Source organism: Mauremys mutica, chromosome 5, assembly GCF_020497125.1.
Source record: "Mauremys mutica isolate MM-2020 ecotype Southern chromosome 5, ASM2049712v1, whole genome shotgun sequence".
Classification (NCBI taxonomy): Eukaryota; Metazoa; Chordata; order Testudines; family Geoemydidae; genus Mauremys; species Mauremys mutica.
The window spans coordinates 47,309,843-47,334,715 of NC_059076.1; the positions used below are offsets into that span (position 1 = coordinate 47,309,843).

A 24,873-nucleotide genomic window follows, 5' to 3' on the forward strand; every position below is an offset into this window, starting at 1 on the left:
GGCAAGAATTATAAAGCTATTGGAAATGTAAACTATTACATTCTTAAGCTGCTGTAGTTTCATCTTTTGCCTAAATGTTACTCCATACATTATACTTAGCTTTGTAAATATTAGGTAGAAAGTGTTTTTAGAATACTTTCTTCATGAATATGTCACTTTTACATAAAACTGAGACAAATGTGCCAGTGGGTTTGGAAACTGCCAACTGTGGGCAATCGTGTGTGAATACTTCATCCTCTTGAAAGAATAAGAAGATGAATACTTGAGTGGTAACAGTGCTATGCAAGGAAAATGTCCTGCTCTTTGAAAACTATTAAAATTTTCCAGTCATGGTGATCTTAAACCCTGCTTAAACAGCACATTACACCTTATAAATTGGAAGTCTGTTAGCTAATTCTTCACCTCCAGGACGACAATTTCAGGAAGCTTAATTGCTAGGATAAGACCTGTAAAACATGAACATACGGCATGAATACTTATCCTGAAGGTTAATCTTCACCAGTTGTATGTGATGTTTTAAAAGTACAATTCAATAACATGCAACCATGATTAAAGGGAGCTCACTGTGGGATACGCAAGAGTCATAAGCAGACCAAATTGACTTGGTCAGCAGTTTCTAAGGGAACCAGCCTCCCCCATGTTTTCTGTCTACAACAATGACTTAAAGAATAAGTAATTGTTGGTTTAAAAAAATGTTTTTAAGTTCATCTCATTGTTTAAGTTCAATTTTATTTGTTAAAAATGTTCAGTCTTCGAGGCCATTTGGAGTATGTACCCCTTGTACCCACAAACATGTATCTTCACCTATTGCAGCCTCAGTGACTTAAACACAATATGAACAAATGAAGATGTGCATGTTTAACGGCTCTTTCTATTTTTCTTTTCTTTTTTTTTTCAAAATGCATCTTTTTGCTGGGAAGCTTAACATAATTCTGGGTAAAAATGCTGTAGTTTTACTATGCATATCAGTCTTCTCTCAGAAGCATCCCAAATGAGTTGCACTTCAGACATCATTAGATTACAGAAAAGTTCTAAGGGCTCTATGATATGATAGATTAATGCCCAAGCCTTTCACTATAGGAGATCTGAGTTTGATTGCAGCAAATTACTAACTGGCATCTGTTTAGGTCACAAACCCATTACGGAAATTAATGTGGGGAGCTTGCACAGTATGTGCCAGCACTAGTCATGGCTCTAAATAGACCCTGCCAGCCTTTCTCTTTCATGGTCAAAAGGGCTAGTGTGATCCTTGGTTGCATTATCAGGTAGATATTGAATAGGAGGAGGGAGTTTATTTTACCTCTGTGTTTGGCACTGGTGCTGCTGGAATACTGTGTCCAGTTCTGATGCCCAAAGTTCAAGAAGGATGCTGATAAATTGGAGAGGGTTCAGAGAAGAACCATGAGAATGACTGAAGCTTTAGAAAACCTGCCTTGTAGTTATAGACTCAAGTTGCTCAATTTGTTTGGCTTAACAGAGAAGCTTAAGGGGTGACATGACCACAGTTTGTAAAAACCTACTTCAGGAATAAGTATTTGATAATGGACTCTTCAGCCCAATGGCTGGAAGTTGAAGCTAGACAAAATCAGACTGGAAATAGAGTGTAAATTTTTACCAGTAAGGGTAAATAACCTCTGGAACAATCAACTAAAGGTTGTGATGGATTTTCCATCACCAACAATTTCAAAATCGAGATTGGATATTTATATGCTCTAGGAATAATGTTTGGGGAAGTTTTATGGCCTGTGTTATACTGGAGGTGTTCATGTTGGTGCACTTTGACAGGTGCCCAGTGCAGGTGTGATCAATCAGTAGGGTCTAGTTCCCTCATACACTGGAATTGGAAATGGATTAGGAAAAGCATCTCCTAAACATTTGGGTTTTAGCCCACGAAATCTTATGCCCAAATAAATTTGTTAGTCTCTAAGGTGCCACAAGGACTCCTTGTTGCTTTTGCTGATACAGACCAACACGGCTACCACTCTGAAACGTATCTTCTAAGCAAGGTGAGGGATGGGACTGGTGCTCCTAATATCTGGTACAATAGAGAGACAACCCTTGAATGAAGGGAGTAAGGGTCTGTTCTGTGGTTCTGGGACCAGGTTAATGGGGTGGGGAGCTGGCAGCAGCCTTTCCCCAGGTAGTACAAATTACAAAAGGAAGGATGACCTGCTCTGGACAAGTTATTTCCATGAAGTTCCTAGATGTGTTACTTAATAAAGTCCCAGCCAAGTTAAACAGCATTCCTGGTTTCTTCCCTTTCTTCCTGTGGAGTCCAGGACAATGATGATCTGATATATTTCCAGGGGATCAAGTTCTCAATCCAAGACTTTCAGAGTAGGATGCAAAGGCCCTCGTGCCTTTGTAATTTTATAAGGATTTCAGATTAACCAATATAATTATCTTTTAGTTTCCCTGAACCAGTTGTCTTTTTAGTGACTAAAGAATTTTCTGACAAACTCTGAAACTATTAGGTTGTGAGAGGTTAATCCTATCCCTTGAGCTCATCCAGCTCTGCAGCAAGTTCTTTGAATTCTGAGCTCTGGTTGTAATTTCTTACCTCAAGTTCTCCTGTTTAATCACACAGGCAACTGAAACCTCAGTTTGATGCAGACAAAGTTCATAGACACTAGTTATAAGATCATTTTTATTTATAAAAACAAATAAACTTTTATTTAAAAAAAATAAAAGGATTATAAACCAGAAATAACACAATAACCCTTCCTCTCATGTATATACCACCTCACACAAATGTAAAACATTAGGTAGTAATGTTAGTCCAAATGAGCTGCATTATATGATGTGATGGGTCTCAGACCTTGCTCCATAGAATCTTGGCTGGAGCTGGTCAGAAATTTTCCTCTGGAATAATATTCTGTTGGAAAAATGCCAGTTCATTGAAATCAAAACATTCTATGGGAATTGTCAATTTAAATGAACCTTTCAAAGGAAACCAGGCAGCTTTCCTGATGCTTGCCTGCCTATGCACCTCCCCCGCAGCCCGCCAGTAGGGTTGCCTGCTTCCCTGGCTCGTTGGCCAAACTGCAAAGGCATCAGGGCTCTCAGGAGCATATTTTGTTTCTGAAACACAAATTGTAGGAATGTTCCAATGTTTCCTAAAAGAAATATTGCAGAATTTCACTCCCATGAAAGTGTTCAAGGTTTTGGTTTCTTATCCCAATTTAGGACAATACTTTTCCCCAAACTCTTGACGTTTTTCCTGGGAGTTAAATTTACTTTCCTGGTGATTTTCTCTAATTTTGTTCCTTCTAAGTAAAATTTCAGATTTTTTCTGACTGAACCCAGGAAATGCTTCACTTTTATGATACTTAATAACATGGATCCTTAAAAATAATCTAAGTGCGACCTCTCATAACAAACCACCACCTTCAGAATTGAAACTAGAAATCTATTTGTAAAGTTCTGAAATCGAAGACTTTATCTCTTAGTTCTTTATCTCATCTTCAAGCATTACTCCCTCCCATGTGGGGTTGGCTCTTCAAGTCCATTTTCTCCACTTTAGTCTGTCTTGAAGCAGTTCCTCAGAAACTTCACAGTTAATCACATCCTTTTGTATAACATTCATCCATCTAGTTTTGAGCCTTCCAACCCTTCACGTACCCTACATATTTAAGTTTAAGAAGCTTGTTTCCTGTATATTCTTCTGATCTTATTTTCATATGCCCAAATTATCGAAGCCTGGATTTTTGTCCCCCCCCCCTCCCGTAATTGGTACCACCTTGTTACTGGGTATATAAACCCCACATGGGGATAGAAGAAGTTAAGGGGCAATTCTGTGCCCAAGTTGCCTTGGCTCATCGCACCTACAGAGGAGGAATTTAAAAGATAGCCAGACAGCTCAGAAAAGGGAGAATAGCAGATAAGATAGGGGGATGGACTTATCATGAGAACCCCGAAAGAGTCCTTGCTGCAGGGAAGAAGAGTTCGCAAGCGGCAGCTACCTCAGGCCCCAGGGGAGGGACTAATTTCTCACTAAGGATTAAGGAATCCTTTGCTCTATTTTTTCTTGGATTGTTTGTGAGGCTGTGACCACACCCTGGACTGAGAAACTGAGTGGCAGGAAGTGACCCAGGGAAGCTTGATACTGCTTGGTCAGAACCTTGTAGTGAGGGAGGGCCCAGGCTCCCCTGCCCCTTTGAGATAAGGGGGAAGGTGGGGTAAAGATATTGGAAGTTCTGAAATAAGAGTGTGAGGACTTCTGAGGCCTGGAGTTGGGTTAGAAACTCCTTTTTGGATGATACTGGACATTTATACTTCCTTGGACTCGATTACCCTAGAAAGGGATAGACTTCAGTAGTGACCTGGCTGGAGGTCTGAGTTACTATCTACTATCCACGCCATGTCAGAGTAGTCATCAGCAGGGGATACTACAAATGGGAGAGTTGTGATCCAGGGACCTAATCACTGGGCTGTATCGCCAGCAAGCCCAGCCCTGTCACAACACAATTAAAACTACCGTGTCAATATGTTTACACCTACTTGCTCCAGGCACTTCCATGGTTGTGGCATGCCATTGCATCTGAGAGCATTCTTATTTTTTAGATTGCTTGATGCTTCTGCAACTTCTTCTAGGACTGGTGCAACCACACCCTGGTTTGGTTTTATCATATGGCAGGGTTCTCTTGGATTCTGTTCATTCATAAGCCTTCAAAGTAATTTCTCCACTTTTCTTAATCTGGTTCTCATTGATTAATTCACTTCCACTTTCATCTTTAATTACTTTGATCTCACTAATACTTTTACTTTTCTTATTGCAGGTCTTTGCCAATCGAAATGTTTCTTTCTCATCCTCCTTCATTTCAAGATTGGCATATAAGCCTTCCTTGGGTTTAGCTTTAGAGTCTACCACCTTTTATTTTTTCTTTATCTTTTTGGCTTTTTCATACCCCTGAAAATCCTGCTGTGGGATTGTCACTTGCCAAAACTTAAAACACTTTCTTTTCCTTCGCAGCTTTCAAATTTTCTCATTCCACCACCAAATCTCACTTGGGAAAAATGGCTCTTGCTTTGTGTCACCAACGAGGTTCTTTGTACATTCTTGAATTTTGCCTTTACGTCTTGAGCTAAAGGAAGTTATCCCTTAGCTATCACCTGTTAAATTGGTGGAAACAGGATTGACTCCCAAACCATCCACAACAAAAGTCATTAATAAGTTTGCTTAGTTGCAATTTTTTAATTCAAATATATTAGGTTCACAAGTTTTAAAAGGGATTTAACTACATGAAATTTTGAAGATAATGAAAAGCTGTTTTGGAGCTAGAGGAAGATAAAAGTCAGTTTTTCAAAAATAGGTAACTTTTAATGACCGATAACCCAAAATTTCCTTCAGATTTTGTATATACATTCTCCTTTGTGTTCGGGGTAAAATTGAGAGTTTTTAAGCCAAATTCATATTCCAAGCTGAGTTACATGAACACTAAAATACAGCTTCATAATGGATGCTGTTTGCAGACTTAACTGTGAAGAGGTTACAGCATCTCCATAATTATTTAAAAACACACAACATGGAGCAGTGGACCCTGTCTGCCTTTTAATGCATTTAGAAAGATTGGCTGCTCCACTGTGAGAAAAATCTCATTTACTTCATGAAAAAGTTAATGCTTTCTAATAACACACACAACTTCCAGTCTGGGACCCATTCACTGAATATTTGACTGCAGGAATGAAATCAGCTTTGTTGCAAAGCAACAGATTTCAGTTAAGCAAAAATCCATTTCTTTTTAATTGGTTTCCATGTTTCAGGATAATGATGTGTTTAATTTACGGGGGCCTACAAAAAATTGTAATCTGCTTGCAGTTTGAACTTTAGTTAGTAATTCGGTCTTATTCATTTTATTTTACTTAATCTTTCTGTGTTCTTTTGGTAAAGCAGGTGCCTGTACTTTTTTTTACAAGTCTATTGTCAATTTTCTAGCACTTAATTGTGATATTTTAGTACTTACAGAGACTTCAGGCTTCTGAGTTTTGAAAGGAATAATAGCTTCATTATTTCCAAAATTGTAAAATATGTCACAAATGACAAGACCCAGAACCTGTGCATATTTTAAATGAACAATGTGTAGATCACAAACTAAACAGCATATTTCTGTTTTTGTGTTTTCTTGTTTTTCTCTATGCTGTATATATAACTTCACCATATAACTGAGCTGTTTTGCTAAACTTTCTTTTAACATATTCAGGAGTTGCCTTGCCTGGTATTTGTCAATCTCCTCTGACTGTTTTCTTCTCTCAGTCCAGATTCACTAAACATTTTGGTAATCATTTCTCCTTCCATGCCAAACTGCAACTATGATATTTAAAGCTGAACATATGTTAGAGAATACACTGTCATGTACTTGAGCATTACAGTAGGTCAAAAGAGCTTACTCTGCCCATGTGTTCCAGAATTAACCAGATGAAGATAACAGGTGTTGTTTCACAGTAACCATATAGTAATTAGCAGAATTACACTCCTTTTGTGTATCTTTAAATGTACATATGTGCAGAAAGAATGTGTAATGGTGAAAGGGAGGAAATATTTAGTTCCATACATTTGGTGTGACTGCATTACTCATGAATATTAAACCAAAGTGGAGGCATAACTGAGTACAGCACCACCATTCATTCCTGTCCATGTCATTTTTTTCTCTGTATTTGTTATTCTGGCTGTGTGGAGTGGAAATTCTGTGAGATGGAACTATGCCTTCCTGTACTGTGTCTACTACAACCTGCCTGCAATTAGTTTCCTTACAATTCTGTATGGTGGAGGGAGTCACTGTTTGTTCCCCCTTCCTCTTATGGAAAAATGTGGGTGATTCCACTGTCTAAAGCTGAAGATTTTCTGATATCCATGCATATCATGGGAGACCAGCCAGAAGAAAATGTTTGCATGTGGAGTAGATCTCCTCCAAAAGTACATCTGAGGTTGGTATAAGTAGCATGAAGCAGAAAGAGCACCTTGCTTCTGCACAGCTGCCCACCCTCCAGATTCCCTGGAGTTTCTTGGTAATATAGCTTCTTCACAGCCCCCATGCTTCTCCACAGCTCCCATGCTTCCTTTAAAAGTTCACTGCACATAGGGGGAAAATGGCACAAGCTACAGCATCCTTGGTCTGTAATGTGCACCAGTTTCCCCCAGAGATTTGGAGGAGACCTACCCGCTGTCTTCTTTATCACTCCCCCCCACCATCCAACTGTTTTCTTATATGCCTGGGGTTTTTTGTTGTTGTAAATACATTAATATAAAATGCTTATCTTTCTGAATTCAGTACTTTTTATTACTGAGGTTACCAAAAAATTCTAAACCAATCCCAGATTACATGAGGATCTTCTGCGGGCATTTGTCTGAATTTATTTTAGGTGTGTATAAGTTTGATTCTTAGTGACTGACAGATAGAAAGTAAACTCTTAGATTGGCTTTCACATAGACCACTGGTAATGTAAACCAGGCATTGAAATTTCAAAGTCATAGCAAATTAAATACTAATCGGTTCCTCCAGATTTTAAAGATTTGCTTAAGCTGTCATTCTAATCATCTACATTTCTTCAGTCACTGTGTACACATTAAAAGCCTGTATTTTATTAATTATCTAATGGATGCCTGACTTTTTTCCCCTCCTGAGTAAAACCTTTCAACCTGGATATTCTGTGCTATTGCAGGATCCATGTGTTTTTTGTTTTGAAATGATAAAACACTAAAGAAACATTCTCAAAAAAGAAGGCACCCCATTTTACCATTTTTAAAAAGATTGAAAAGAAACCAAAATATTACTAACATTACTATAAATTACTGATAATAGGCCACATTCTGAAATTCTCTCACCCTATGCAACCTTACTGAGGTTTGCACAAAATTTGGTTCATGTAGTCCAGGTGTGAGTACATGGGCATACAGGGATTGGGCAGAAGGAGTCCTCTGCAAAGAAGTCTCTTGTCACTGTTACTGTTTATCATGCTTGCTTCATTATCAGGAGTCCAGCTGATTTAAAGGGAATCACAAACCTCTAAAAATGACCTAAGATACCTCATCTAAACCCCTGTATGCCATGATTTTAAGCTCTAGAATCTCAGGACTTTCCAGGGCTCAGAATGAGTGCTAAGTGGGAAGCAAGAAATCTTGTTGTTCCAATGAGATAAAGCTCTATTTGTTAGCACTGTTGGTTTATGAGATATTGTTTAGCTAGATTGTTTGGGGTGTTTTAAAGGGTAATTGTTTGTAGTTGTCCAGAGGTTAGAATGTTAGGATATGGACTGGAGCTTGATTCCTGGGCAGAAGGCAGCAGAGGAGAATCAAAGATGCATGATAAATTAAATAAAAACTTTGGACAATCTTAGGGAGAGCCTGATCCTGTAGGGTGATCACTCTTGTTGGCTTAAAAAATCTTTGAGGGCATTCAGCATCTCTCTGGAGGAACTCGGCACCTCACAGGATTGTTCATCATTACAAAACAAAATATTTTCAGTTCACTTTTAACATGAAAACTACTAGCAGTTTTGTTTGTGTAAGAAAGCAATATTTGGGCCTTATTCACTACTGTGTTACATCAATTTTAATTTTTAGCATGTTCCTTAGTGCTTTCCTGAATACAGATGGTAGTTTCCTTATTCACAGTCAAGATTTGGAGCCACTGCTGTAGATAAAAATCAATGTATTTTGCATTAAAAAGGCATGGAACCACTCCCCCCCCAACACCATACACACCCATCATCGTCATCTTCTCATCCAAAAACACCTTTACAGAGATGGGAAGCAGTACAGCATCAGTCCTGTCCATGTTTTGTTCCTCCATTTAGCCCAGCCAGGTCATGCCCCTGCATCTGATATCCTGCCATCTAGTCGATGGTTGACCTCTAGGTCTACTGTCTTTGGTTACATTTGCATTATTTTCTTTGGCATTCTATCATCTGTTTGTCTTCTACAATGTCCCCACTGTTGTAATCTTTTTGATTGCAGCCAATCCATACTCCGATTTCACAGAGGAGCCTACTCTCCTAACTTTTTCTTAAAATCATTCCATTTTACATCTGCCATCTTCCAAAGAACTCTCATTTCTACTATCTACAGTCTTTTGATGTCTGTTTCATTTAATGTATCTGTTTCCAAACAGTTATATTGTTAGTACACTGTTTTGATAATATTATGTTTGGTTCCAGGTGAAAAAGCATCAGTTCATAATTTCGTGCAGCACTTGTAGCTAAAGTACGTCTCCTTTTAACCTCATCTTTGGCACTGATCAAGCGTCCTAGGTACATATAAGATTTTACTTGTTCTGTGACTTCGTTGCTTCATTTCAATACTTTATCTCTTGTCCCTTTTCCAAGATACAATAAATGACAAGGAGATAAAGTGGTTGTAAGTTCAAGTCGACTACACCAATTTTCCAAGAATAGCAAAAAGTATCATTAATTCAAATGTGTGTGTCAGTTGTACGTCATCTGCAGAAGCTAAAGAGTTTCACTCTTTACCCAATGTCACACCCTCCCACTCTCTCACTTTTAATGTGCAGTTTAAAAACATGATGAACACTGCAATTCCATGCCCCTTGTCTTAAACCAAACTTTGATTTGAACTAGTTACTTAATTATCCTCCAGTTCTTACAGTACTACAGGAGTCTTTGTACATAACTTTTACAATTGCAGTTATCATATCTGGAACTCCAGGAGATTTTACTACTTTCCTCCAAACTGAATCAAAAGCCTTAGTGAAGTTGATGAAAACTGCAAACATCTTTAATCCCCATTCTCACTCCCCCTCCCGCCCCCATTAGCTGTCAGAGTGTGAATATCTGATCAATGGAACTTCTGCCTGATCTGAAGCCACACTGTTCCTTCTCTACTACTTCCTCTAAAACTGGCATTAATCTGTTGCCACCTATTTTCATCATGATTTTTCCTAGTACTGATAATGATCTTACAACTCTGTAATTATTCTAATCAGCAGGATCTCATTTCTTCGGGATTGATAGAACTATTGCATTTAGCGAGTCACCCAGTACCTTCTCTTGCTCCTATGCCTTCTCATATATGTTTTCCCTAATATTTTGATAACACTTGTCCTGTTTGCTTTTAGCAGCTGAGCTGGAATATTGTCTATTCCTGCAGCTTCACCATTTCTGCTTCTTTTTCTATTTCTTTTTCTGATGGGGTTTAATGCTGAGATACATTTTGTCTTGCAAGCTGCCCTGTTCCTCTAGCATGTCTAGAATGCTTGCATCTAGATGAACTTCAGGGTTCTGCACTTTGTCAAAATGATTCTTCCATATTTTCACCACCTCTTTGGCATTTGTTGTCAGTTCACCAGTGACCATTCTTACCACTTGCATCATTGGCCTGATTGTGCTTCCATACAACTTAACCTCATTTTTATATCTTGTTTTCTTGATGTCTTATCTAGTTGTTGAACCTCTTCTTTACAGAACTTCTGCTTGTCCAATTTTTGTGATTCACCACATTGTGCAATGCTTTTACTACTTCTGCTTTCCTAGCAGTCTTGAAGTGTTTATACTTTTCCTGCAGTGTTCTTGTTTTGGTGCTTGTCCAGGTTTTCATTGTTTGCTTAGGCCTTCCAATAACTTCCTCAGCTGTATTTTGTATCACTTTCTTGAATATTTTCCATCCCAGTCTGTGGTGAGATTTCTTCGTCATTGCAAATCAGTGGTCTGAAATGTTCTTCAAGCGTAAACTTTTATACCTTCCTCACAGAACTATCCTTTCACTTATCAAGATCAAATTTAGCTCCAGTTGCAGTCACCTTTTTCTTGGACTTTAACTTCATCTGAATCTTTTCCATTAGTAGACATGATCACTGCCACATTCGGTATTCCTATAGACTCTTAACATCCAACAGTGCCCAGTGCCTGTTACTAAAAATAATGTGGTCAATCTGGGTTTTAGTTTAACTGACTGGTGAGTTCCGTATAACCTTGTGTATATTTTTGTGAGGAAACCACGTACCACCAATAATCAGATTGTGTATCTCACAAAAAGTTTTTAACCTTTCCCCATTATCGTTTGCTGCCCCAGTGCTATGTGGTCCAACACTGTTCATTTGCTTACCATGTCATCTACCAACCTTTTGCATTCATATCTCTCATTATCAAAATCATATCATGAGCAGGAATCTCACCTACAATGCCATCTAACTGTTGATAAAATCCTTTTGTCTCTTCCTCTTCTGCTGCTTTTGTTGGTGCAGATCAGCTCGTCAACAGCAGTAGTAAATCTGGTTATGAAAATCCTCTCAAACATCAGTTTCCAGCTGCTCACTGAAGTCACTGTTCTCTTGTCCACCGCTATAGCCACCCGATCCCTGTGCTTCACTTGTCCACCTGAATGTCAGGTGTAAAGGAAAGTATAATTTACAACTGTGAATTCTCCTGTATCCAGCCACTGTGTCTCCTGTATAGCAGCAAAGGAAACCTATAACTTCCTTTATTCTTCTGCTACTAGCTCAGTCTGTACTAGAGCGAATAGAGTTCTAACATTCCAGCTCACAGTACATGTGATATGTTTAGCAGTTATCTGAAATCCACGACCATTTCCATTTTCTAGGCTTGACAGGCCTGGGTCAAAATCCATATAAGTCAGTCTGGTTTGCTGTACTATAACAAGTAAATTTCAAGTATAATGGCTTGTTAATCCACCCTATCCATCTTATGGTAATGCCATGTGATAGCCTGCTGGCCTGCTAGAAACAGGTATCAATGGTTCCACATTAGTTTACTTGTCTTCCAAAGCTAACAAGCTTAGATTGCTTGTATTTAATATTTTTTTCTTCTGCTAGACAAATATATATCTTTAAGTGTATATCTTTCAGGTACAAGACATATCTTTAAGAGTACTAAAAGAAATCATAAGAGGCCCCATTTTTAGCAGTGTGTGGGGACTTAGTTAGCTTTCATTAATCATAGCGGGACCTTATGTGCTGCATTGCAGCACACTGAAAATATAGTCCTGGGAGTCATTCTTGAAATTAGACATAGGATTTGAAACTGCATTTAGAAATAAGAGTAGCATTTCCCAATGAGTTGATCGTAATGTTGTATTACAATGGCACTTCATTTAAACTTTGATGTACATCTGCAAGTACAAAATTTTGTACTTACCGTAGATTTTCATATAACATTATTGTCAATAATTCATGGTTATGGTGTAGCTAGCTGTTTCATAATTCATGTTCCTACTTCTTATAAATTCTTGCTTATTGCAGGACTGTTGCTTATTCAAATCCCATGATTAATTTATGTGCATCTTAAAACAGATTAAGTTTTACAGCAACCTTATCACTTAATTCATTTTATAGACAATTATACACAAATACATTGAATTTAATACTTCTGATATTTCAGAAAGTATTTCTGCTCTGCAGCTCACAATAATCCAGCAATAAATGTTTTTAGAGAATATATGTTAGATAGCTCTAATAAAATATGTTTAACTGGCTTGAACCTTTTTGATGTCACAGTATCATTCATGCCTTGAGATGCCAGCTGGTTTTAAAATGTTATTTTTCAAATGACTTAACTGTAAAACACTAAATTACACGTAATGTGATTCATATAGTAATTTTTTCTTCCTGTTAATGTTGTCCTGCCCCAGAAACTGTCCTGGGATCTGTTCTGTTATAGTGCATTTCATAAACAGTGAAACATTTCTCTGTTTCCAAAATTAAGAAATATTCTTCATATTGTTTTGTGTTAACAATATGAAGAAGGGACATGATGTTTAGAAGAAGGGATGCAGAGTAGGTATACTATTAATTATTATTATTATTATTTATTTATTATTTTATGATTACAGTTTGTAAATAACTTATGTAACTATCAGGGCACTGGTCCTTTAGGCACATGCATGCCCTGTTACAGGATGCCAGAATTTGGAGAATTTTAGTTGCCAGCTTGAGTATGTGACAGAGGTAGCAGGTGATTTGGGATCATGTGATTGCCTTTGGGACAATATAAAGAAATACTTTTAGTTTAATCTAGCAGAGTCCAAAGTCAGGAAAATACCTAGGAAGCTACCACCTCCCAGGTCATCAGAGGGCAGGAGGCTTAGGACTAGAGCCTGTGAACCTAAAGAGGCCTGATACAAGTGGCCATAAAGCCCAAGGAGAAAGGCCAGAAATAACTTGGAGTTGAGACAACAAGGGTAAAGAGTGAATACTTTAGCACAGATACTTTTTGTCTTACAATATTAATAAACCTGACCCCCAAAAAAGGAGTTGTGCATTTTAAACGCTATGTGTGTGGTCTGTGAGTACCTTAGGGGTACTGAAGAAGGGGAAACTGAGGCACTGGTTCACTTGACAAGGGCCTGGAAATGGTCACTCTGTAATAACATTATTTCAATAACATTAATAACATATTTTAATTTCTATGTTTTACATGGTTAAGTTATCGGCATGAGTGAAAAGGTTATCACTCCTTCATGTGGGAATTTTGTAGTAGTACAAAAATAACTTTCTAATCTAAAAGCAGTACAAATTTTTTTTTCTCTTGTGGACCCTATTCGAGACTTGTGGGTTGGCTTGCATGAATCAGGGCCTGATCCTATACGTTGCTGGGCCTCCGATGAGGTGCCCTCAACTTCTGTTTACTTCACAGGGAATTGAGGACGCTCAGCATCTTGCAGGATTAAATCCAATGATAGAAGATAACTATGATTATTAATAACAATAGCAACATTTATCAACTTTCTCCTGTTAAATACTTGTAGTTAGTGTTGTGGGATTTCCCCTCCCTTGATTGTGTTGGAGAGAATGAAGGGGTGCATGGCGGGCACCTGAGGGGCCAGAAAGGTGGAAGCTCCAGTAGGTGAAGCAAGAAGTAATTGGGGCCTGGACACAGGGGTTGATGGGGGGAATGGGGAGAAATGGGAAAGTTATGGAGAAAGAAGTGACAGGATTTATTACAGCTCACATCATCTTTTAAATTTGTCCTTAAAATTAATCTCTGCTCTGATGCCTAAAAACTAGTGAATAGTGGCTGGGCAGCTGGTGTGCTGTGATTGCAGCTTATTATGTTAATCATAATTGTATAACATCTTGTGCTATGCTCCTCCCTTGCCCTCCCATCTGTCTGCTCTATCTACTTGTCTCTTGCCATATACTTATATTGTAAACTCTTTGGGCCAGAGACCATTTTTCCTTTGTGTGTGTGTGCAGTGCCTAGCCACAAGGCACTATCACAATACAAATAAATAACACTGATGACAATAATAACAGTAGAGACAGCATTGATATGATGCAAGAGTGGAGTAAAAAATCTAAAACCAAATCTCCAAAGCAGAGAGAACATCAGGGTTTTCTGCCAAATTTAGTACTGCTAGATTTGAATTCTGCTAGATACAAGACTGTCTGCAGGAATCTGCTGAGTCTTGTGTGATTTGAGTTTAGCATTTAAAAAAAAATTAAACAGAATCTATTTAAATTCAGAGATACTTACCGGAGCTTGCAGTACAAATTCTCTCACTCAGTATAGGATCACCACACTTTTCAGCAATTAGCTTTGAAGCATCATCAGAGACCCTTATGGTACAGTTTTAGCATTTGTATAGGAGGACTGTCATAGCTAAAGTTAATGGAAAATGGACTAAACTTAATTATGAAATATATTCAGGGAAACTTGGGGGAAAATCCTGTGGTCCTCTGACAAACTGTAAGATCAATCTTCAGAAAGAACTGCTATCGAAGCAGAATTCAAATCTGGGAACTTGGCCTGACCATGGAAACTACATTTGTCACCACAAATATGGCATTTATATCTAATGCAACCGACGTAGTCACCAAATTAAAAAGGACCAAAATCTGTGGTCCTTAATCAAGCAGAACTTCAACTGAGAGTTCTGTTTGGTTGAGGACTGCAGAATTTAGCCCCACATCACTGTTTTTCCATAGAAAGTGTCTTCATGTGTAATTTCTTATTTCTCAGCAACTGCCCAAAAGTCAGTGGATGTGAGCTAGTCAGTCAGTTACAAGGGAGTGAACGTTGTCAGGACTCAATATGAAGTTGCAGCTGTAACTTATTATTGTCAAAAACATCTTACCTGGGAACCACTTCTGCATCCCTGACTCATGCAAGTACTCTTATTAACTTCAACTGGATTACTTGCATGAATAAAGAATACACATGTAAAAAAGAGTTGTGGAATTGGGCCCTTCAATACACAAAAGGATGGAATGCAAGGTCAAGACTCAGAATCCATCTTCAGTTCCCTTCTGTTTGCCATCAGTTCACCACTAGTTAAAAGATTGCTGAAATACTCAAGATGGACAGGGTGGATTACAGAAAAACTTTAAAGATTCCTGGATGGCTCAGAGGACTGAAAATATTATGGGATATAGGCAATGGCATAATTCCCAGTGACTTCAGTAGGGTCAGGATTTCACCCCAGTACTGTCTTCTGCTTTACCAATTAAAATTCCACCTAGATCAAACGTGTCCAGAACTTTGCTAGAAAATGCTCTGTGTGGAATACGTTGGTGATCTCAATCCAATTTTTAATGGACAGATATCACCATTACAAACACATTATTAAATTTAGCACTAATTTTCATCTTTTTTGACCATTTCACTTAAGAGGCCAAGGATTTAATTGCTGTGTAAGTAACAATACCATCTCTCCCTCTCTCTTAGATAGTCCCATCAGGTTAGTATTGAGATACATTGAAGAAGCACTGTGGGGAAGCTTGTGTTGCCATTAGTTGTGTTGTATTTCTTTATTCTGTGAATAAACCAAGGGCTTGAGTTTCCAGTGCTCTCTATCCATCACCTTTAGCAAGCATTACATTTACTTTAAAAAAGATGGACTTCAAGCCTTTACTGTGAACTGACTTTCTTTTCCTGGTTGTTACACTATTAATGCTATTTGAATATGATTTATCCTAGATTAATTTTTCTAGTATGTCTAAAATACCTAATCATCTGTGAAATGTAACAACTTTGCATTTCATTAACTGTCAGGTGAATGAGTCAATTAAATGTATTTGGAATGCTTGTACCCGACACATGCAATAACTGAGGACTCTGTTTCATTTAATGCAGTAAAAATAAACATTCAGTGAGCAATATTTCAGCAGTCAAGAACACTTTTTGTAGCCTTTTCTATCAGCAAATATTTGGCTAAATGACATAACTGAAAACGGTACAGAATGAATCAAACTAACGGCTTCATGTAAAATTTCCGGCTGAAAGTACATTATTGGCAAAAAAGAATTACTCAATACATAGCATAAAAAGAACTGCATTGTGTAAATCAATGGTGTCAAACATACACCCTTTGAGCTGGCAGCGTCCAGCTCAGTGTTGTTATCCAGCCTGTCTGAGCAGTAGACTTTAAAGTGAAACTTATGGAATTCTTTGGTAAGTTTCACTTTGCAGTTCTTTCACTCCCTTCCTTTGTGCTTTATGCACAGATCCTTCGTGTACTCTGATGTTTTTGGCAGCTGTCCAGATGTAGAGTTCATCACAGATTCTTCCTTCGAGGCAGGAGGATACTGCGCCAGCCTGTAATAAGAGTTAAAACAGTGAGAAATATAGTCTTATTGTTTCATAGACAAAATGGGGAAAGACAGGCTCAGAAAACTACTAAAGTGAATAGATTGTTTGGCAGAATAAATGTATTTGTTCCCTGCCCCAGAGTGAGTATAATAATCCTGATGAAGCTAAGATGATTAAGGCCTGTTGTTAACATTTTCTGTGTTTTAGCTTGCATTTGACAGAGGAAGGGGTTCATAGAGTAGATTCTCACAGTTTAAACCTGAGATGTTCACTCACTATTTCTCATTTGTTCAAATCCTGCAAAGATTAGTATGTAAAGGCAAGACAAAATGTAGGTTAAATGAGTTCAGTCCAGTTTCTTGTAAACCAGTATCCACAACACAGTAAACACTATCTGATTTGGCACTAATTGGCATCATTGTTGGTAGTTCCGTCAAAGAAATCAAGTTTGAATGAGTCTGAAATGTAACTACCCTCCAGCCCTCAGAGAAGATCACTCCAGGTCAGGATTGTGACATACTGAGGGAATGAAATGAAGGAAACTAACATTCCACTGCCTCTGCTTTATTTGTTCTGTGGATAAATAAATTGAGGGCTTGAGTCTCCAAAGCTGTCAGTGTGCCATCTATGACAGACTTCCATTAGAGAAAAGGAAAAAGCAACCACATGTTCAAATTGGGCCTGATTGTTACAGACCAGGCTTTCTATGTGGTTTCCAGTTTATCTTTATGCACAGAACTTTCACTACAAAATATTTCTTGAGTAAGATGAGACTGAAAACTTTTGTGTGTGTGTGTGACTTATACTTTGTACTCAGATGGCCTACTTTAAAAACCAAACTTACCCAGTTCTTTACATTGAATTGGCTTTGCAGCTCCGGGAGCTGTGACATGCTGAAGTGTTACATTATAAATGAAGAGTGGCATATCCAGTATCAGTATTGTTGTATTTGTAACCTCTAGCATTTTAAATCCCATTTCCCCCCAGGATCTCCTGCCCTTACTGGCACTGGAACTATTGCTGTCACAGTGGATGATATCAATGACAATGTTCCTACATTTGCCTTTAAGATGTATTCCACCACCATTCCAGAGGATGCACCTACAGGGACTGATATTTTGCTAGTAAACTCTTCAGATGCCGACACTTCAATTAATGCAGTTATCAGGTATGGCCTTTACTTTTAATGGATTTAATGCTGCCTGATGTATCACATGAAGATGAAGGTTTTTCCTACTGCTCATCACCAGCACTGAAATACTAAAGACAAATAAATATGGTGGTTTGTACATGGCAATATTGTTTCATCAAACCTGGGATTGTTAAAAAATCTTCTAAGGGTGGTAATCTGAAGACACGATATTGCAATTTATTTTTAAAATATGCCAAGTTAAAAGCAAATTGAATTTAAACTCATCTGAGTTTAACTGATTTCTAAAACTTTGGATTCCTCTAAACACAAAGAGAAACATGGATAAAGCAGCTATATTTAGCACAATGCCTAATGACCATAAATTGGCCAAATGCTGTAGGTTGGACTAGTGTACATAGCAGTAATATGTCAAATAAAATGGAGATGAATGGGACCATCCATGATGAAATGGAACAGAGATAGAGAGTTTGTTACCTCGCTGCTTCCTGTTAACTTTGTATAGTCTTAAAAAAGACAATACAGGTCCAATTCAGCCATCATCTGTGCAAGTGTAGCTCCCTCTGATGGGACATAATTGGATATAAAGGTTGTAATTAAGAAGACTTAATTAATTAGTGCTTCTAAAGTATTTTTATATTGATGGAAGTCACTAAAAAAGTAGAAACTATTATTCTTGAAGGCTGACCAAATCCAGAAGTTTAAATCTGATGACCTTTGAAATTGGGGAGTAATTTGGATTTCAGAACTCATCTACCAACTCAACTCAATAACTAGTGCTGGGGTTGACTGTAAAATTATATACGTTTGTTGTTCAGTTCTGGTTTGTATTCGGCCAGAATCTCACAAGAATAGTTGGTTTCTGCATTGGATCCTAGCCCGATTCAGCTTTGATCTTAATTACCAAACCTTAAACTTAGTTAGATTCAGATCTAAATGGCACTTTCTCAGCCACTTCTAATTTTAGGGTCAGATTTTCAGACTTGGGTGTTTAAAGTGAGGTATTCGAGTATCATTCCCACTAAGCCTAAATATGAATTTAGGTGCCTAATTTTAAAGCTCCAAGCTTGAAAACTGGATTCAACAGGAAGAAGACGACGACGACGACGACGACGAAGAAGAAGAAAGACTTAGCAGTTAGAATAGCCTCCAACATGCAACTTATAAGCATCTCTGTATATTGCAGAAGATATGCAGGCCATTTAATGATGAATTGGTTCTAGATGCAGAAATATCATTACCCACTTTGCAGTGTCATTTATATATGTTCATGTGGTGACCTCCTTTGATTTGTTGCCAGTGGAGCAAATACATGGGCAACTACTGTACTTAGTTTGGAGATGAAAAAGCAAAACAAATACTACAAAAGGCAAAAAGTGAATTGTTTTATCCCATTCAGAAAAATTGATGAAAAGGGAGAGTTTGGCAGTTTTCTTTTATGTGCCAAATGCTTTGTATAGCTCTACTGGCACAATCATCTTTTTTAACTGGGTAAATTCCTACTGTTGAGCTCTGGCAATAAGCATTTTCAGAGACAAGAATAATGAAGATGTTAAGTGTCAGTGACAGGCTAAACATTACATACTGAGGAATGATGTGTAATGGAATGGAAGGCAGTCTTGTATTAGTTATTAATCACTTCTTATTATTGAAGAAGACCAGTGGGTAATCCTTTCCTTTTTAACTTTTGTGAATACAAATACTAATATCTATGTGCCCTAAAATACACAGCATGGGGATTAAAAAATAGTCTCAATGTCATTCACTTTTGCCATTTCATCTACTTTTTGTCTTCAAAGTACAGAATAAAATTGCTGTGGTCGTAAATATAAAGATACAGAGAACTAGATTGTAGAAAGGTAAACATGTACAAAATATTATATTTCCTTTTTAACCTGCTTGATGCCTAGAATAGAAACTTCGGGTTTTTTCACATTTTTAATGTATTGAAAGGCATCCAGATGTAATATTTATAAAATTTACAACAATTAAGCTTTTAATTCCATGCAATCTTACTTCAAGAACATGATTTTGGAAAGCCTTATTATCTTACAGAAAAGGATCTTTGCAAAGCAACGATTATAGTGTTTATGTCTGGTGATCAGAAATTATCAAAGTGCCTTCAGATGTCTTTAAAGTAATATGAACTGTTTTGGAGGACTTATTTATCAACCTTTTTCATTTCATCCACTGTCATCCCAAAGTGGAATATTAAAGAGAAATGTTTCTTTCAAGTGTAGCCATTTAAAACAAAATTGTTTGATTTTTTTTTAAGTCTTATGATAAACTTTGTTTTCTTGGGCATTATTTGTCCAGATTCATCATTCAAAATAATACATGTAGTAACAGTATATACAATTACAGTAAGACTTGATTTTACAAAACTCTGGCAGAAGGTATAAAGGACTAAATATTTAGGGCCTGCTTTTCAGAGGTGCTTCAGTAAATTCTGTTAAAGTTGTGAGTCCTGAGAACCTCTGAAAATTGGATCTTTAATTTCCAAGACTATTGTGCCAAATTCTGAATCAAGAGTCCCACATCAAGCCAAAAAAAAAAAAAAAAACAACAACCCCAAGTTATGCAAGAATCAGATAAATCTCTGGGAAAGGCAACCTGATGATATATACACAAATCCTAAGTATAGCTCTTTTTCTTCTGTTTTCTGTGTAATATAACCTAGAGTCATTAAAAAAGGTTGATGCAGGTGTGTTTCACCCAAAGGTCACATGTAGACATATAAGGAAAGACCAAATTTTGTGCACATCAGTCACAAAAGTCATTCCAGGACAGAATGCAGGACTTCACAGAACTTTGCAAGGCCATTTCATGAACAGCTGGCCATGTCCAGATTATCATATAGTAATAAAACTACTTACTGCTGATCTTATCTTGAATAATTTGGGGGTCCTGTTAAATTGTAGTCTGTGGTTAGTATCTTCCTTGCTTGCAGTGAATTCTGCAGAGGGAAAGCGATTACACATGAGTGCCCTGTGGCCACAGTTTTCTAGTAGATGGGATTCTGAAGCCCAACGCCTTGTAACTTATGTCTAAGGAGTATTCAGATAGAGCAAAGTCAAAATACAAGACTAAATGCTTGATGTGAATCGGCACTATTGGGCCTCTGTCCAGGGAGTGAGGTGTAGGAATCACCTGGTCTGGAAACTGATCAGAGAATATAGCCCATGGATATTTGAACCTAGTTTATATGAAGTGGATTATATCCATTTTGCTATAAAATGTGGGTTTTTTTGGATTGTGAAGGGGTCAGCTCACCGCTGGTGCCTTCTTGTGGCTGGGTGTGGTGTAGCAGCTCCTGGCTGGAGTCTGCCCCTTCCTTAGAAGCTGAGGGTTGAAGGTCTGTTCTCTTCCCTCTCAGCAACCTAGTTCTGCTCCCCTTTTAAGCTCCTTCTGCAGCCTTGCAGGTGAGGTGGGGCAGGACTGGCTGAGCCCAGAGCAGCTCCTTAACTCTTTGTTGTCCAGTGTGGGGTTTATATACCCTATCACAGGAGTAATACCTGGAGTTTAGGTCACTTTTCATAAATACAGTATGTCAAACATAGACTCTAGTCGTGCAATTGACTCCATGCACGCACAGAGTCCCATTAACTTCAGTGGGGTTCCTCAGAGGCAAACCCTTGTGCCAGCTCAGAACACCACTGAAGACAGTGGAATTCCACATGGGTCTAAGGGTCTGCCAGTGTGGAGTCAGTTGCGGGACTGAATCCATGGTTTGTAAATATATAACATGCCCTTGTAAATCAGTACCTGCAAAGGACAAGCATGTAAGACAACAATGTATTTTGTAATACCAACATGTTTTTATTTTCCATTGTATACCTTATTGTAAGAAAGAACCTTGTCCCTTCTGCTGCATCATGGCAGCTGTGATGGGCTGAAATTCTCATTGCTGTGAGACTCCACTGTTAAAAGGACAGTCTCAGTGAAGACTCCTTGGCTCTGGGTTGCACTCCTTGAGGTCCTCCAGAGCTGAGTTTAGTAAATTGTAGGATACAGTTTAAGGCACATCTTTTTAGATTATAAGCTCTTTAGGGCAGTAATTCTGATTGATTATGTTTGTACAGCACCTGACACAATGAGGCAAACCTGATTGTTGCTTTTAGGTGCAGTCACAATATTAACAAATAAAAATCTTGTGAATCTCCATTAAAAATTATGGCCAGTGGATAAATATGAATTTATTGGCAGAGCATGGGGGTGGGAGATTAGGATGAGAATGGTTTGATTTGTGGCCAGTTGTTGGCAATACTGATTGTCTTTATTTTTTGTAATAATGCCGAAGTTCTGTCCTGGAGCATACCTGTGCTATGGAGTTATATAGGTTCAGCACATTGTGGATCTCTGTACTTTGTTATTTTTTTTGACACTGCAGGTTAGAGGTGAAATTTGCCCGTATGCATTCTGTAGTTTGAAGGTTTAGTGAGACTTAAATAGTTCATTACGCCTTTTGCAGGCTTTCTGCATAAAGGTGAATTTCACCCCAGACTAATATCCCTTTAGCCAGTAAATAATTACACATAGCCATCTTATTAAATAATAGTTAAGCAATTATGAGTATGCCCAGGGCTTTTTCTGGGGATTAATGACTTGCTTGGGAGAGTTTATTGCCATTATTTCCAGCTGGTTATTGATTCCCTAGGAAATGCCCTGGCCTATGTGAATATTCCTGTCATAACCCATTTTGATATAAAATAAGCAGCAAAAATAATATTTCTATGTATTTTTTCATACGACCATTCTTGTTCTGGATCAGTACAGAAACATTTAGTTTGAACAGTGCTGCTGCTTTTGATTCAGGCATTTCTGAAAAAGCAATTCTCCCTACAATTATGTGTTTTGTTTTTATCAGGGTTGTAATACCATCGACTGGAATTATCCACTTCAACCTTTTGTTTGCATTTGAAAAATTGTACAATTCATTATATTATCTGGTCATCTGAAAAAAAAATAATCCACAATGCATCAAAATATCATTGGAGATCCATACTTCTGCTCAAAACAAAAATCTAATATATCCATCTAAGCAATCCAAGAGTGTCAGTAAGATGGAGCCCAGCCTATCTAATGAGCTATAGCATCATTTTTTCTGGACAATCAGTACTTTATAAATACATGATTTGACATATTAAAAGCCATAGAAACGGGAGCAGAATTTGGCCTCTTGCTTAACATCAAGCTATCCCTGCTGATTCCAAGTGAATTACTCTGGATTTAAATTGGTGGAAACAAAAGCAGGCTTTTGCCCAAGACCACAAAATGATTCAAACTAGAAGTTCTTTCTACCATGTTACAGTAAAACAATCCTTTTGTTATTCACAAATCTTTACTACTATTTACAGATCTTTACTTCTCATTGCATTTTACAGATTCAGATTGGCAGATCTCAGCCTTGTGGGATAATATTTAGTCTGTTAGTGTGTCAGCTTTAACAGTCAGGCTCCAGTCTTGAGAGCCTGCTCTATTCTATCCCCAAATGTACTGAAGTTAATTCTGCTCCACCTTCATCTGTATAAAGCAATTAGATTTTGTCAGTCCCTTGAAGGGTCACTTAAAACAAGTTTCAAACTCCAGTGGTTCACTCTAATTCCAAGAGAGCAGAATAGGCTCCATTCTACTTAGATCATTTCCTGTCTTCATCCATAACGTTAACGTAAAGGTATTGAATGAGCGTTCCCAAACTTGAGCAAAGTCCTAAAAAGAATGCAGTGAAACCTGTCTTAAGTGACTGCCCAAAATATCAGCAAACCTCAGTTGCCCAGTAAATATGGTCTTTAATTTAAGATCAAACTTAATTGCACCAGTAAGATGGGGATTATTTAAAACGGTATCTTAAACAAGAGGAGCCGTTTACTGGAGGTGATCCTTCGTGCAGGTTTCACAGTATACTGAATATTGAAGGTCTGTAAATCAGAGAAGAAGTTTAGATTAGAGAAGTGCTGAATTAGGTGTATTAATGAGTATTTCCCACCTTTGCGTACTCTTTGGCACCACAAATGGTGGGGACCTGGAAAGTTTCCTACATATCTCCTAGAGATACTGCCTCTAGTGCTGCCCAACACAATTGTACAACATTTTGGGATAGTTCAATTTGGAGGCCAAAACTTTGGATACACAGCAAAATACCAAACTCAGATGCAGATGTCCGACCCCTTTTTTAGTTAAGTACACACTGTTTCTTTTCCATCTTTAGTTTGTTATCATTTATTGTTATTTTTATTACTATAGCACAGAGAAGCCCTATGATACCATTGTGCTATGTATTGTACACAGAACAAAAATATAGTCACTGCCTCAAAGAGTCAAGTATAAGACAAGAGAAAACAAATGGATACAGACAGATGGGAAAGCACAAGGAAACAATGAGACAATATTGGTCAGCATGATAGTAGTTCAGTAGCTTAAATATTTATGATTATCATAATAGAGTTTCTTTCTTATGAGAATACTAATAGAAAATGTCTTATCTTTTATTTTTTTTGTCTTTTGAACAGCTATAGTCTTATTGGTGGTAATTCACAATTCACAATCAACCCATCAACAGGACAGATCATCACCAGTGCATTACTAGATAGAGAGACTAAGGAGAACTACACCTTAGTAGTTGTGGCCTGCGATGGTGGCTTTCCCAAAGCCCTTTCCAGTTCTACCAGTGTCCTTGTCACTGTTGCCGATGTGAATGACAATCCTCCCAAATTTCAACACCACCCTTATGTCACCCATATTCCATCACCTACAACTTCAGGTAATTTGATAATGGTGGCCCTCCAGGAGATGATGGGATAATGTAAAAACTGATCAAGTGATAGGTCATTCCATAAGAAATTTGTAAAATATATTGCCCTGTAACTATTTTACGTTGTCTCTCATGTTTGTGGCACGTGCTGTTGGAAATAATTAACAGATTTGAAACAGTGAATGGGTTTGGGTTAGTAATTATAATGTATTCTTCTGGTTTTTTTTCTCTTCACATCCACATCAAATCATCCTCTTTTGAAGCTCACTAGTTACAGTATATGCAGTATTATCCAGAAGAGCTGGTATTTTTCTTTGGCTTGTTATTAATTCACAACAATAATTTTGTAAGGATAGATTAGTTAATCTCTATAAAGAGTTTTGAAGATAAAAAGTTCTATACATTTTATTATTGAGAAAAAGCATACAGAGCAGTTGATGTGACACCTCTTAGTGGACCAAAAAATAAATGCAAG

The 24,873-nt window shown here is 37.7% G+C and overlaps 1 protein-coding gene across 1 annotated transcript in view; it reads left to right on the forward strand.

Moving 5' to 3' along the window:
- FAT4 (FAT atypical cadherin 4) overlaps positions 1–24,873 on the forward strand; it is a 233,469-nt gene that overhangs the window by 144,234 nt on the left and 64,362 nt on the right. The window contains exons 7-8 of the mRNA XM_045018808.1: positions 17,485–17,665; positions 24,157–24,407. Of these exons, the coding sequence (XP_044874743.1) occupies positions 17,485–17,665; positions 24,157–24,407 (432 nt within the window). The remainder of the gene's footprint in view (positions 1–17,484; positions 17,666–24,156; positions 24,408–24,873) is intronic.